This window comes from Lipomyces doorenjongii, assembly GCF_038497915.1.
Source record: "Lipomyces doorenjongii strain NRRL Y-27504 unplaced genomic scaffold V1508scaffold_74, whole genome shotgun sequence".
Classification (NCBI taxonomy): Eukaryota; Fungi; Ascomycota; class Lipomycetes; order Lipomycetales; family Lipomycetaceae; genus Lipomyces; species Lipomyces doorenjongii.
In genome coordinates, this window is record NW_027118141.1 from 19,752 (window position 1) to 34,448 (window position 14,697).

The 14,697-nt window shown below is 47.6% G+C and overlaps 7 protein-coding genes across 7 annotated transcripts; 2 read left to right on the top strand and 5 right to left on the bottom strand.

Annotated features, from left to right (window-relative positions):
* The first annotated feature begins 470 nt into the window (after positions 1-470).
* Positions 471-2,072, top strand: V1508DRAFT_424857 (dihydrouridine synthase-domain-containing protein). The gene is made up of 2 exons (XM_066941348.1): positions 471-1,111; positions 1,163-2,072. The coding sequence occupies exons 1-2, from the start codon at positions 679-681 to the stop codon at positions 1,990-1,992; spliced, it is 1,263 nt and encodes a 420-aa protein (XP_066793363.1). The 5' UTR covers positions 471-678; the 3' UTR covers positions 1,993-2,072.
* Positions 2,017-2,782, bottom strand: V1508DRAFT_424858 (DSBA-like thioredoxin domain-containing protein). Its single transcript, XM_066941349.1, has one exon. The coding sequence runs from the start codon at positions 2,733-2,735 to the stop codon at positions 2,067-2,069; it is 669 nt and encodes a 222-aa protein (XP_066793364.1). The 5' UTR covers positions 2,736-2,782; the 3' UTR covers positions 2,017-2,066.
* A 141-nt stretch (positions 2,783-2,923) lies between these two features.
* V1508DRAFT_269146 (Cullin family-domain-containing protein) lies at positions 2,924-5,517 on the top strand. The gene is made up of 2 exons (XM_066936472.1): positions 2,924-3,582; positions 3,632-5,517. Exons 1-2 carry the CDS (start codon positions 3,017-3,019, stop codon positions 5,409-5,411), a joined length of 2,346 nt encoding a protein of 781 aa, XP_066793365.1. The 5' UTR covers positions 2,924-3,016; the 3' UTR covers positions 5,412-5,517.
* Positions 5,502-7,584, bottom strand: V1508DRAFT_441773 (uncharacterized protein). The gene is made up of 2 exons (XM_066942305.1): positions 7,247-7,584; positions 5,502-7,192 (listed from the first exon to the last, which is right to left on the bottom strand). Exons 1-2 carry the CDS (start codon positions 7,310-7,312, stop codon positions 5,624-5,626), a joined length of 1,635 nt encoding a protein of 544 aa, XP_066793366.1. The 5' UTR covers positions 7,313-7,584; the 3' UTR covers positions 5,502-5,623.
* Positions 7,585-8,005: 421 nt separating this feature from the next.
* V1508DRAFT_375963 (major facilitator superfamily domain-containing protein) lies at positions 8,006-10,042 on the bottom strand. Its single transcript, XM_066937589.1, has 2 exons — positions 9,503-10,042; positions 8,006-9,430 (listed from the first exon to the last, which is right to left on the bottom strand). Exons 1-2 carry the CDS (start codon positions 9,851-9,853, stop codon positions 8,162-8,164), a joined length of 1,620 nt encoding a protein of 539 aa, XP_066793367.1. The 5' UTR covers positions 9,854-10,042; the 3' UTR covers positions 8,006-8,161.
* Positions 10,043-10,413: 371 nt separating this feature from the next.
* V1508DRAFT_457795 (uncharacterized protein) lies at positions 10,414-12,319 on the bottom strand. Its single transcript, XM_066942695.1, has one exon. The coding sequence runs from the start codon at positions 11,921-11,923 to the stop codon at positions 10,457-10,459; it is 1,467 nt and encodes a 488-aa protein (XP_066793368.1). The 5' UTR covers positions 11,924-12,319; the 3' UTR covers positions 10,414-10,456.
* Positions 12,275-14,480, bottom strand: V1508DRAFT_391682 (major facilitator superfamily domain-containing protein). Its single transcript, XM_066937943.1, has 2 exons — positions 14,144-14,480; positions 12,275-14,078 (listed from the first exon to the last, which is right to left on the bottom strand). The coding sequence occupies exons 1-2, from the start codon at positions 14,241-14,243 to the stop codon at positions 12,511-12,513; spliced, it is 1,668 nt and encodes a 555-aa protein (XP_066793369.1). The 5' UTR covers positions 14,244-14,480; the 3' UTR covers positions 12,275-12,510.
* Between the last annotated feature and the right edge of the window lie 217 nt (positions 14,481-14,697).

Below are 14,697 nucleotides of genomic sequence, written 5' to 3' on the forward strand. Positions count from 1 at the left end.
TAAATCTCCAGTTCCTCTGGCTCTCACTCCGGGTGTCTAATCCATACACTCGCCGACTGAGTCCGGAGAGTCTCGGCGTTTCCAACTTATGACGACTCGACGCTTCTAGAAGCTCTGTTCCCACACTTTTACATTCTCTCGTCGCAACGTCTTCCCACTGTTTGTCTGCTCAACTTCTGCCTATCGTCTTGCTGTTGTTAGGCTCCATATTCTACACTTAGCGTCTGAATCTCACTACTGGTATTGCCAATGACCGCCGAGTCTGTTGGGATAGCTTTGTACTGCTGGCGTCGTCCTCAAGACGTGCCAGATCAATTAAATTGTACACAATCCTTGTCACATTATCGACTAATTGTAAGTCGGATGCACACACAGGCGGCTGAATGAGTTTATAACAGAACTCGGGATTAGGGTTTCGAATTTTTTTTGTTCGTCCCAGCCTGTGGCCCAGTTGTTCCATTTACCAAACTCTAGGTGAATCAGTGGCACTACATTGTTTTACCACCCAAACTGAAAAGCGTTCCCAGGCTCAGCGGCGGTTGGGACAGTAGAAACAAAGCAACAATCAGTATTTTGTCGGTCTCACGCGGCTGTGTTTCCTTCGGCGTTGGCTCTGGGCTCGAACACGTTGGACTACGCCTCCCCCGGAAAATCATCTCGAACACAGTACCTGAGATTATGACTGTTTCCGGTCCTGCGGCTCTTTCACCAGCTACTAAGCTGAGTGGCAGAGCATTTTACGAGTCTATTGGTTCTCCGAAGAAGATTGTTGCCCCTATGGTCGACCAGAGCGAGCTAGCCTGGCGCAAGCTCTCAAGGCGGCTAGGAGCAGATCTCTGCTATACTCCCATGCTCCACGCGCGACTATTTGTGACGCAGGAGAAATACCGGAATGCGATGTTTGATGCTCTCGATGGGCACTCCAGCACAGATCGGCCACTTATCGTTCAATTTTGCGCAAATGAGCCAGATATGCTTCTACAAGCAGCTAAGCTGGTGGAAAAACAATGCGATGCAGTAGACTTGAATCTAGGATGTCCCCAGAATATCGCTCGACGGGGCCATTACGGGTCATTTTTGCAAGATGACTGGGACTTAATTTACAAGCTAAGTGCGTATGCAGCTGTTGCATTCAGAGAAATGATATTGACAAGTAATGTAGTCAATAACCTACACGTAAACCTTTCTATCCCAGTTACAGCAAAGATCAGAATCTTTCCATCTCGGGAGAAAACGCTCGCATACGCACGTCATGTGCTCTCTGCTGGGGCTCAGATCCTTACAGTTCACAGTCGGACGCGGGAGATGAAAGGACAGCAAACAGGTCTAGCAGATTGGAAGGTCATTCGATATCTTAGGGAACAGCTTCCCTCAGAAACAGTTATATTCGCCAATGGAAATATTCTATATCATGAAGACATTAACCGATGTTTGGAATTTACTGGGGTTGATGCTGTTATGTCTGCAGAGGGCAATCTTTACAATCCGGCAATTTTTGTCAAGCCAATCACATATAAAGAGACGATTCCTCCTGATTATGAGTCTATGGAAGAATTATTTCCACGAGTCGATCGTATATTACGGGAATACTTCGAAATTCTCAAAATTACGCCTGCAGAGGCGTCGCACTCAGCTGCCAAGTCGCATATGTTTCGGCTACTGCGACCGTTCTTGTCACAACATACTGCCATAAGAACGGAAATTGCAGCTATTAACAGAAACTCAACAATTGAAGATTTCCGAATGATCACAGAACATGTCGAAGAGATTGTTAGAAAGCTTTTCGCAGATGACATTGTCAAAGAAAAGGACATGATTCGACGGTCTGATCAATCGTCTGATCAGTCAGGTGCAGAGTATAAAGATGTTCCTTACTGGCGCGTGCAGCCTTACTTCCGGCCTGTAAACGGCCAAATTCTCTTTGGCGGCAAAAGGCCGCTGGAGGAGGGCAAAGATGATCACGAAAAACAGAAAGAACAAAAGAAAACATGAAGAAAATTTCACAAGAGCTGCACTGTATGATAAAGTTGTATATTGTTTAATAGACATTTTGCGTACATAGTCACTTACATAGTATGTTCGAAGACTTTGACAAAAGTATCAGCATCCTGTCCTCCGTGAACTTCGTACTTTCCAATCGTATAATGTGGTACTCCCCCGATATGCCGATTCATTTTCATCTCGTGCTCCACAATTTTATTACCCTTTCGCGAATTTAGATAGTCGTCTAGCTCTGTCACATCAAGCCCATCTACAGTAGCTGCCACTTTTATAATGCCAGATTTGCCGAAAATGTTTTCACTCTTGCCGAAGTAGGCCCCAAAGAGAGCCAACATAAATTCGGTTTGCTTGTCCTTTTCCCTTGCGTAAACTAGTGCTTCATGGACAAGTTTCGTGGGCCCAATAACGCCACTGGACCCATTGATCTCTATGCCCGCAGCTTGGGCTCGTTGACTAAGAAGCTCGCTTCCTCGCTCGGCTACTCCTCTACCAAACTTCGACACCAAATAGTCAAACTTGGAAATGACTGGAACAGTCTCAGGAGCCGGAGATGTTGACGATATTCGGTCGAGATCCGGATTTAGCTCGAAAGCATGCCAGGTCAGCTTAAACGATGCCCCAGGATGGGATTGCTGGAATTGGCGCATGGCTTTCTGGAGCTGCGCTATGCCGACGTAGCACCATGGGCACACGACGTCCGATACAATTGAAATAGGGATCACGGGCGCAGACATGATTGGCGATGATCTTCCTTGCGTTACTAGTCTCGAATTTAAGCAAGTCGCTGTGTGTGTAGATTGATTAGTAGTGGGGCGAATTGATTGATAATATGTAGCCCCTGCATATACGCGAAACTGTTAGACTGTGGTCAGTCTGGAATGATTAAACTCCGGTTCACGCCGTCGATTGGCACCGCTCCAAGGTTGGACATTCCATAGCCACGCAAAGTTATCCGGTCACGTATCATACAGAACATCTCCATCGCTCACATCTACCTAACTATAAGTTGTCGACAATGCTTCAAAATTTCCCATCCAGAGGACTTCCGTTGTCCATTGAGTCGACTACTGTCAGCAAGTCCAGCTCGCGATTGTCTTCCGCACAGCGGCCAAAACGTCAGCGGCAATTATCGGGGCAGGGAAGTGTGCGCAAGCTCGTACTAGTTCCCGCAAATGCTACTCTACCGTCACCGGTATCAGAGCAGTATTTCAATACAACTTGGGATGCGTTGAATGCGGCCTTGGCTAGCATATTTCAGGATGTGCCAATCACTACATCATGCGAGATGCTCTATCGCGGCGTCGAGCATCTGTGTCGGGCAGACAAGAGTCGAGCGTTATGGGATAATCTCAAACTCCGAATGAAGAACCACATCATCAATGATTTCTTGGAGCGGGAGATGTTGTCAGCCGTTGAGGTCATTGCGGCTGGCGGTGGTATCACCAGTAAGACGAACAACATGGCGGATATAGTAGAAAGAGTGTGGACGCGATGGTCGACACAACTCGGGTTGATTCGGAATATATTCTTTTTCATGGACCGAAGCTATCTCCTCACCGCGCCTGGTGAGAAGTCTATCTGGTAGGTCCCATGCTTATCGTCGGCAAAGTTGGAGCTAAACAGGTTACAGGGATACCGGGTTGGAATTGTTTCGAAAATGCATTGTTGAGAACGCAGTCATTGGTTCGCACCTTATGGCTAGTCTAATAATTTATTTCGAGCGAAACAGGTCCCATGAAACCGTCCAGGTTCCTCTGATTTGCAACATTGTCCGCATGATTTCGACGCTTGGTGTTTACACGTCAACTTTCCATCCACAGTTCATTGCGGCGACTAGTGAACACTATGGTGCCCTTGCCAATCTTCATGTTGAATCACTAACCGTACCAGATTATCTCAAGTTAGTCCTTGAGTGTCTAACATTTGAGAACGAGCAAGCAACGTCTTTCGGTCTGGATCGTGCCACGCGAAACGAGGCCGTTGCGGTTGTTAAGAACCAGCTAGTGCGAAACGAGGTTGAGACAATTGTCGATCGTGGTTTCGACGATCTTCTTAACGCAGATGATATCTCAAGTCTATCCGAAATGTATAACCTATTTGAACAGGTTGATCAGGAAAAGATCTTGATTACTGCTTGGTCGGAATATATCCGCCGCGAGGGCCTGAAGCTAGTTATGGAGCCTTCCAAAGATGCCATCATGGTATCGTCCTTACTATCCTTCAAGGCCAAGCTGGACAATATTATGGAAAAATCTTTCAAGCACAACGATTCGTTCGACAATGCTATGCGCGAGAGCTTTGACTTGTTCATCAACAAGCGTCAGAATGTCCCAGCTGAGATGATTGCGAAGTATATCGACGATATTCTTCGTGTCGGTAACAAAGAGATGGAGGACGATGAGATGAAAGTACGACTGGACCGCGTTCTTGTACTATTCCGCTTTATTCAAGGCAAAGACGTGTTTGAAGCATTCTACAAGAAAGATTTGGCCAAACGACTGCTGCTTAACAAGTCTGCCAGTGATGATGCAGAGCGCAGTATGCTTTCACGTTTGAAGACCGAATGTGGCACTGGCTTCACTCAGAAACTTGAAGGCATGTTTAAGGACATCGAACTGTCGAAGGACTTCATGACATCATTTAAGAACAGTAAGTACGTGACCAACAAGAATGATGGTGGTATCGATCTATACGTCAACGCCCTCTCACAAGCTTTCTGGCCCTCATATCCACATGTGCCACTTATCCTTCCACCGCATATGGCCGAAGCTCTCGAAAATTTCAAGACATTCTATCTTACGAAGCAGACCGGTCGTCGGATAACGTGGAGACATTCACTCGGACACTGCGTTGTGAAGGCAGATTTGCCAAAGGGCAAGAAGGAATTGAGCATGAGCTTGTTCCAGACTGTTGTTCTTTTACTGTTTAATGACGTTTCGGATGGGAAGGGTCTCACCTACGAAGAGGTGAAGGCGGCGACTTCACTCGATGATCGTGAGTTGGTACGAACGCTGCAATCGCTGGCGTGCGGTAAAATACGTGTTTTGTCCAAGGATCCGAAGGGTAAGGATGTCAACCCCGGCGATCGCTTCAGAGTAAATCTCAAATTCGAAGATAAGGCTTACCGTTTGAGAATCAACCAAATTCAGTTGAAGGAGACCCCCGAAGAGAATAAAGACACGCATGATCAGGTGAAGCGTGATCGTCAGTATGAGATCCAGGCATGTGTTATTCGGATCATGAAGTCAAGGAAGACAATTCGACATGTGGAGTTGATTCAACAGACGATTGAGCAAACTAAGAACAGAGGAACTCTGGATCTCGGGGATATTAAGAAAAATATTGAGAAGCTGATTGAGAAGGAATACATGGAGAGGCAGGGTGGTGACACGTATGTGTACTTGGCATAAGGTGGACTGGCTCAGTGTTACTGGAGTATTCGGTCTTGAATATACAATTGAGTTTATGTAATCAAAAGGTTAACTATAACACAGAATATGCATTCATTATATTATGCTATCATAATGTATCAATTATAACCAAACTCCAAAAATGTTCTACTTTACAATGATAAATGATACACAGAACACCGACCAGGGAAGATTTGTTTATCTTTGCAAGCTCACTTCGTAGAATTTGGGATTCCTGCTGTCTGCTGAGCTTTGGTGTCCTCGCTTGTAGCTCTTTTCCTAGCTGACGAAGCCCCATTATTAACCACTACTTCGGCAGGCCGCTTCAACAGTTTCGGCTTATTCAGCTCTGACTTTAGTCGAGGCCACTGACTCATATCCAAAAGCCACTCATCAGGAACTATCGGCACTTTCCAGATTTTGGCGAACTTCATCTTGTCGGAGAATAATCTAGCTGTCGCTGTGCCTGAATTTGGTGTGCTGATTGCGCGATATAAATTGACCGGGATCACCAGCAAATCTCGGTCCTCCTGCAGTGTATCGCAATATTTGGCCCCAAGTGTGACAATAAACTTTTCGATGTGTGTCCGATCCATTCCAGAAAAGCCAGATATGCTAATCGACTTGTCACGAAAATCACCTGCTCCTTCAGAATTGAAAGCGTATCCTTGATAGGCTGAGTATATACATGCTGGCGGTAGTCGTCGCTCCTTGTAATGTATGGATTGGTCGAGAAACCAATTGCTCACTAGAACTGAGGATTCCGGTACCTTGGACAGCAGTTTAGGATCAAGGTTGTAAGGAACGACGACATGTGTTGGCTTCTCTGCGGGCGAAAATACAATTCGACCACCACGTTGAAGTATGAAAGGCTGACTTCTCCTGACCTTTTCCTCGTTAAATCCATGCAAAAAAAATACCATGTTTTCAAATAATCGCTCCTCAGAGTTCGCCTCATCATCGATGATGGGTTGATTCGACGTCGTCTCTAACTGGTCTACCACACCTTCTCGCAGAACCTCGAATGGCGCTATGTCGTTGCTTCGTACACTATCTGGCACGCCGGACATAAAATCCGGAACAACCCCATCCATTATAGAATTCCAAGCATTGTCTGACCGTGTCCGCTTTACGCGAGATATTGGACGACCGGTCCGGACCTCCGAGGTTGCTCTCATGCTTTGAGTATTGAAATTTTTCTTATTTTCCTTTGAATCAATCGACACCTGAACAGCGACCTTGCGCGGCAGCATTTCCAAGTTTGCGCGTCGTAAGTCATCACCAACGTCAAGCTCGAAGTAGGAAAAATTAACATGTGCACCCCGCTTAATGCACGCCTCCAGCCACATAGTATGGACAAACCTAATCTTCCTCTGTAGCGCAAACTTATATTTCTGGCCCTCCGGACGATCAATAACAAGCAATTTAGTGCCGGAAACGAGGGTCGACTGATACTTGCCTCCGTTCTCATTGATCGCTTTTATATATTTCGTCCGTTCTGGTTCGACGACATTACTCAAAGAAATAGTCAAGCCCTCGAATATCCGTCGTTCTCCATAGTCCTTGATGCTCTTAGCTATCTCGATGTCGTCTCCCGCTATCCAGCGCTCGTATAGCTGCGGCACGAACTCGGTAGTGAGGAAAATCACGTCTGGCCGCTTCATTATCGCGTACTCGTACTTTGGGGTATCCGAAGACGAAACAATCATATGCGTGACACAAGATGTAAGATCCAATGAGTGCGTAGCTCCCATCTTCCGCGATTTCGAAAGAATCTCGTTCTGCAAGGACTGCCGTTAGCGAGTGCGCCAGCCCACAACTGCTATCAACATTACCCTTAGCTCCGACTCGACGCCTGTGCAGCATATATTAAAACCGCTTAATGGTCTTGTTGCCGACATGCTAGCCCCTTGATTTTGCCGCCCAATTCGGCCCCAGCGATCTGCTGATCCAGTGCTACGAAGCTTGTAAATCGGTGCGTAGATATGCCCTTACCCGCGACGCGAACTCGACGCGTGTTACCAAAGGCCTGTTGGTTTCTGGCCAAGAGTACGAATACGTGAACCCAACTCGAAATGGACAAATAGATTCGGAAGATGGGTCAGCGGGGGGACAACGAGCGGCAGCACGTGAGCTGGCATGGAAGAAGCACTTGTGTATACACAGAGCGAAGTTTTGAGTGCAAATTATTGGAACGTTGGGATTGAAACAAGCATAGTTTAGAGTTCTAGGGAATGTATTCAAGGGCAAGGGTTATTCATAATTTATACTATGATAAAGAGCTGTGAACAAGTTAATATATTACTGACAATGAATTGGTTAGCAGCTGGTGTGTTGCGTGATGAGTGTAGTCATCCCACAGCAGTAGTAAGGTTCTCAACTTCATCGAGCAGCAGCATTGAAAGCCTTAATAAGTTGTTCAATTGGTTGCTGCAGTTTATCTGCATCCAAAAAATACTGTAGTTTTATTAGCCGATGCAGGAACAGCATGGGAAAACATTTTATTTGGATCTGGCGTCGATAAGCTCTTAAGGACATACGGCTCCAGATGCCTCGATGTACAATACGTGCTAGAGGTTAGGAAGAACTTAATCTATCAATTTTATATCTATCTTACTAGTCTTTTCCGCGATATGTTACCGAATATCTACAAGAACTTTTCATCCGCAGCCAAACAGCAACCCAACGCGCCAGTCATAAAAAATGCCATGCTCGTCATCTATTTTCCCTTGCACATCATTCCCCACCATCTATCTCCTGTTCACATTACTATGCAACACATGCTCCTTCATCATCATACTAGACACACCACAACAGACCGCCAAGAACGCGCTTGCGTACAAGACCGTATGGACGGCATCCAAATAACTTAATGTGACGGCTAGATGAAATTGTTCGGGTAATTTAGCAATTTCCTCGACAGAGTCTTGCACTAGTCGGATTACTTCTTCGCTGCCGGGTCCAGTGATGCGCTCGTGCAACCGCGAGCCGAGCGTGTTTTGGAAGATGGCGGCTGCGACGGCGACGCCGATTGTGGAACCGGTGCCGCGGAAACCATATTGGATACTTGTGCAGACTGCTTGGTACTCATGCGGGACGGCGGCGATGAGGCCAACTAGGGTGATGGTCAAGTACAGGCCACCGCCGAAGCCAGGAAAGAAGAGGTATATCGAGACGACGTTGGGATTAGTATCAACGCCGATAGTGCAGAGTAGAAGCGACCCACCCACGAGCGCAATCATCGCGAGGACAGACATTGGCTTATAACGGCCTGTCATTCGCATGTAGTAACCGCATACGAGCGAACCGAGTGCACTGCCGATGAATTGCGGCATCAGACTCGAACCAGACTTGGTTGGCGAGGCACCTTGGACGGCAATCATGTAAATGGCAGTATAGAAGATATTGGTGAAGTACACCATTGTCGCGAACCAGCTGGTAAATGCCGAACCGGCTACAGTTCTGTTTTTCAACAAACCGAGAGGAATAACAGGCTCGTTAGCAATGTATAACTCGACATAGACAAACAAAGCAAGGACAATGAACGAAAGGCAAAGAGGAATGAGGACAAATGGCGAGCTCCATGGCAGATAACTGCCACCGACACTGACTCCAATCAAGAACAAACACAGGCCTGCAACAAGAGTGAACGAGCCGAGAAAATCAATCCGCTTGAACTTGCTCCCATCATACTTCGTACTTGGCAATTCTAAGTTGAGCTGGATGGCCAAAATCGAGGTAAAGATAATGGGACCCTGCATCGCGAAGGTCCATCTCCATCCGACAGTCTCTGTCAAGATGCCGCCAACGATGCCGCCTGTGGCAGCACCACACCCGTAGAGAATATTTCCAATGCCCTGCAGAAGACCACGCTGACGAAGAGGGACAATGTCGCTCAAGGTGATGGCACTGAGAGTTGTCAAACCACCACCGCCTGTGCCAGCGACGACTCTAGCAAAAACTAAAAACCAAAGATTGGGTGCGAGACCGCAGAGGATTGAGCCAACTCCGAATAAAACCTGCAGAAGAGGAGTTAGTTACCCCTGCTCGCCTCACTATCCCGAACATCAAACAAACCATAAAACACTTACATTACAAATGAGTAATAAGGGCTTTCTTCCAAAAATATCAGAGAGCTTTCCATACGTCGGTTGGAATGCAGCTTGTGCTATGAGATACCCTGTCGCAATCCACGAAACCGATCGAAACTCGTTGAAGTCCGACGCAATTCTCGACAACAAAGTGGCGACGATGGTCCCATCGATAGCAGCGAGGAAAACGCCGACATAGAGAGACAAGAAGACAGTTACGAGTCGTCCCCGATTGAGCTCGTGCTCTTCTAACTCTTCGACGAGCGCTTCCTCGTCGGCGATTGCTTTCTGCTCCGCGGTGAGCAGCTGGCTTGCCTCGGAGTCTTCTTCGACGATGTCGAGCGACTCCATGTCGTCGGTTTAAACTTGCTCCACCTTTAACAAAGTCAAGTATATTCCAGCGAACAGCACAACAACCTCTTGTAGAACCAAATGCAAAAATTTTCCAGTTCGCCTAAAATTCGGCAGCTACTTCTCAGCCTGCTAACAGAGTCGTAAGCGGAATTTCCATAGCAGCCACCAGTTCTGACTCGACCTTGATTTGATTCATTTTACTCTCGAGGGGGAAGCTCTACGTTCGGCTTGCAGTAGCTAAACTTAATTTGGCATCATCTAGACGATAAGGACTTTATCGATGTCGGCTTTGTCCGCGTGCCACTTTGTATGACATAAATTGTCATTACAAGTGATATCCACATTCGACAAAATTTCAATAAGGATATATGTTGACAGGGACATCATCACACTTGTATTACTCGGCCACCAAGCCCCGGATTTTGAACATTACGAACAAAATGCCGTTTGCCCGCTGTACATCATCACGGTTCTGTGAACAGCAGCAAAGGGGTTTGTACCTATCTGCCGGTGTGATTCATGCCCCCCGGCTTTTCTAGACAGCACAGAGTATTTATCTCGTAGTATCAACCTATCCCTGTTAATGCATACATGGCTTATCTACTTAAAAACAAATTTGTTCGCTGTCTCCAACAAGGCTAGCTCAGCGGGGCTCTGTGCATTCTTAACGTCCCATTTCAAAGATCCACAACCAGCAGCCCTCAATCCTTCCGCGGACGTAAAATCCGCTTCCGTACCGCGACCCACAAACCCGCTTTCGCCTTTACCACCAGCATCAGGGAAGTCCGGAGGGGGAGCAAATTTCTTAAATGCTGTCCGTTGGCGAACTAGGTACTGGAGATTCGGGATGCTCATGGGGACGGCAGGAATGTACAACACCGATGAATCAGACTTTCCGTCATGACGCGGGTCGACGGAGTGAATTGTGTCGCAGTGCCAAGCAACGTAATCGCCGGGCTGTACTTTCGGGATGGGGATCATTGCGTGTTCAAGCTGCAAATGGGGATGAGTGGCGGGTGCAAGTTCCTGCGCTGCGCCGAGCGCAGTATTCGGGAAGGAGCAGGATGGCGCAGTGAATTTGGTGGCTGTCTGGGGGTCGAAAAAGGGTCGGAGAATCGTGTACGCGGTAGCCTGCTTCAGGAGAGGGTACACACGCAATGTTCCTTCTCCAGGAGCAGTGTTGGACATCGATAGCCATCCTTGGAACATGCGCAACATTGAACACGCTCCCCCGGCACCATACATATCTGTGACTGCGTCAACACGATGCGCATAGTCAAAAGCATCGTACGACTCCCATCCGTCTCCTTTCATAATTTCGAGGTAAACCTTCGCGTACTCGGGATCCTCCCATCGTTCGATCGATCCACCATCGATATGTGGGCCAAGCGTAAACTGCGAATCGCCAGGCAACCGAATTCGCAAGCGATCGGCATAGACCAAGGGATGCCGTGTCGACAGCTGCACACTGCGGTCGCTAGAATGCCACAAACTCATCAACGCCTTCTGCGCCAACAACAGATTCGGATGGGATCGCGCGCGGAGTTGCGACGGCGACCAGTAGAGTTCGTAGACTGATGGGCTATCCTTGGGAAACGCGACGACGGATGGATTCGCTTTGATGTATTTCTCAGCTTCGAATTTGTAGCCCCGTGCCAGATCCTTAGGCACTACGTTTCGAATTACTACAGCGCCTCGTTTGCGGATTTCTGCGATAAGTTCTGGGTTGTCAAACGTTGCATCTCCAGTCACAGTATCGACAGTAATGTCGCTCTCAAAATCCGCGGAAGGGATGATTGCAGACCCCCGGGCCTTGATTTCCTGTATCTCCGTTTCCAAGCTGTCGAGTAAACGAGTCCACTCACGCACAATCCACCGTTCGTTCCGAAAAAGGAGGCTGTTCTGCAGATCAGCGTATCGTTGGGGAAGGGGTGGTACGTCGATGCCGGACAGCGACGGGAAAACTGACGAGATATCGCCTGCAGCTTTCGTCACTCCAGCCGATTTGGTCTTCAGCGATGCTATGGTGTAAAGGTTCTTCAAGCTGCGAAGTGTTGGATGATTCATGGCAAATTTACTGGTCGATGGGACGGAAAGAACCCGTGAGCTATATACACTTCACCTCGCCGGTCCTCCCGGAAGAAAACAGCGGCGGGGTGGCCACCAAAAATTAAACATCTCCACTTAGCCTGAATGTGGAGACGTGCGGGCGGGGAAGACCGTGCGGCTCGACGACGTGCGCATTTGTTACCTATTTTATACACACGACCGCAGGGAGGAACATAACGTTTTTATTAATTAACATTTCTATTCAAACAGTAAACGATGTTACATTACTCATCGTCCGGGTAGCAGAATTGAGACGATACGCCATATTGGTCCAGCGATATCCTCGCTATCGGGTTGGAGCTCAGGATCGCGGTTGCAGTATAGATTTCTTGCGCAAAGATATCGCAAATGGTGAATAAAATAACGTTATTTATCATGATCAAAATGCTACAAATAAAACACCAGAACGCCAAATAGACCACTTTTTTGATGAAATATAGATCTTCGAGACTTAAAAGTGAATTACATACACAGACTGTTGCAAGTACATACACCACTTGCAATCTTACCGAATCAGCTGAACGCCCGTAAATTTCAATATGTACTTATGTGTAAAGCCTGAAATCAGCCCGTTTGTTTCCGAGATCCTTCGTATTGAGTTTGTAATCTTCGTAATCTTCTGACGTCATATTGTCCAGCATGCGCGCACGCTGGCGGTTCGAGTACGTGTACCATATCTTTGTTGCGAGAGCGGTCAACGCGTTCGCAGTTGCTATTCCGATTAATGCGGAATTGCCGACTCTGTAGAACGGCTTGTCACGGGCCTGGTAGATGTTGGATCCGGCGATCTTGCCGCACTGCACGAAGATGTTGTACCAGGCGGCGGAGATGGCACGGCGTTCGTGATCGTTGGAATTTTGTGATATCCATGCGATCAAGATCGGATGGAAGTACGGATAGCCGACAATGAGGGTTAGTGGAACGAAGCGAGCCCATCGGTTCGCATTGTCGGGGAGAGCGATGAGGGCGATGAGGTTGGGAATCAGCCAGAGTGAAGCAACGACTGGGAATATCCATCGGACCTTGAACTTGTCGGAGCACTTCGAGACGATTAACATGCAAATAATGCAAAGAGCAGAAGCAGGAATGGTGAGCAAGTTGCTCTGAAGTGTCGTGAATTTCATAGACTTCAAGATGATTGTCAGATACTGCTTTCCCTGAAGGGATGGAATATAGCCGAAGAAACCAAGCAAGTAGATTGGGAACAGATATCTGTCGAAGAGCGAGAGAAGGATAGTCTTGATGTCGATGTGGAGATGACGACCACGTTCAAGACCACGAATCTTCGAGTCATCGTCAAGAATAACCTTGGCACGAAGAATGGCCACCTCCCGGGGTGTGTAGACTCGTGAAATATGCTTTTTGCGGACGGATGGTAACATAACTGTGGTGCCAAGGCCAATGACTGTGGTCAAGATGCCCTCCAAGAGGAAAAGCCATTGCCAGTCGTACCAGCCATGGACGTTCTTCATCTGGAGAATACCGGCGGCGAGAAGGGAAGACACGATATCGGTGAAGGAAGATGCACCCCAGATCCAGGAGAAGCGAATAGCGAGCTCGTGGGACTTATAGAATGACGAAAGATAGAGCACGAGACCAGGAATGAAGCCACCTTCGCAAACACCAAGAAGAGCTCGAGTGACGAGAAAGCCGGAGCGGTCCTTGATAAAGGCCTGGCACAAGGCTACTATACCCCAGCTGGACATCATAACAGGAATCCACACCTCGGGGCCAAAATATCGAATGATCATCTGGGACGGAATCTCCATGACCAAGAAACAAATGAGAAACAGAGTTTGACCCAAATTATAGGTCTGTGTCGTTATATTGAGATTTTCCAGGAAGTTCGTCGTGAGAACGTTGGAGATATTGGCGCGATCCAACTCGAGACTAAAGAACATGCAACATGCCCAGATCATAACCCGCCAGTCGGTCTTTCTCCGGACGGTCTTTTCCTCCTCCACAGTCCAGGCACTCTCGCCGACCTTCAGGAGACGAGCTAGGATAACATCTGGGTCATTTTCGGGATCTTCTTTGGCATTATAGACAGGAAGGTCTTCTGAGTTCTCGAGATTGAGGGATAAATTTTGAGTATTCTTTTCATCAATGGACTCTATTAATAAAAACAAGTCAGCCTATCGATTCAGTACGTCGAACTGGCAAATTCGAGTAGCATACCTGACGTCGAGGTGGCAACGTCGTCGCGTGCATAGACGTTCTCTAGAGTTGGCGAGCTTGAGGTCGCCGAAAAAGTAGACAGGGCTCGGTTGTCGGACATGAATAGGTGGGTGCCTGAAGTGATCACTTCGTGTGTTTGGCTTTATGGCTAGAGTGTAACTGGGGCAGAATTGGGGCAGAATTGTAGGAAGGCAGAAGAAGATATTTAAGGTGCGGTAGAGCAAAATGCAGGCCGGTCAGCCTGACGTGCTCAAAGGTACTTACGACGTAGGCCGAGCCCATCTATAAATTGGCTCATGTTTCTAGAAAAGTATGCAAGGTGAACCTGGGCCGTAACTGGCGGACGTAGTAGGCAGAGAGCTTAGCTAACTGAACGCCTCGAACGCTATCCAATTTGCAGTGAGCGAAAAAATTTGGCTGTTGTCTGATTACCCCTGACTCGAGCCGCGGAATTGCCTGCGGCTTACAAACTGCCTTGACTCGGAAGACTCACTCACAGAACTAGACTGGATATGGCAATCTGCTAGCCAGAGTAGGATTAGCACCAGAATAAC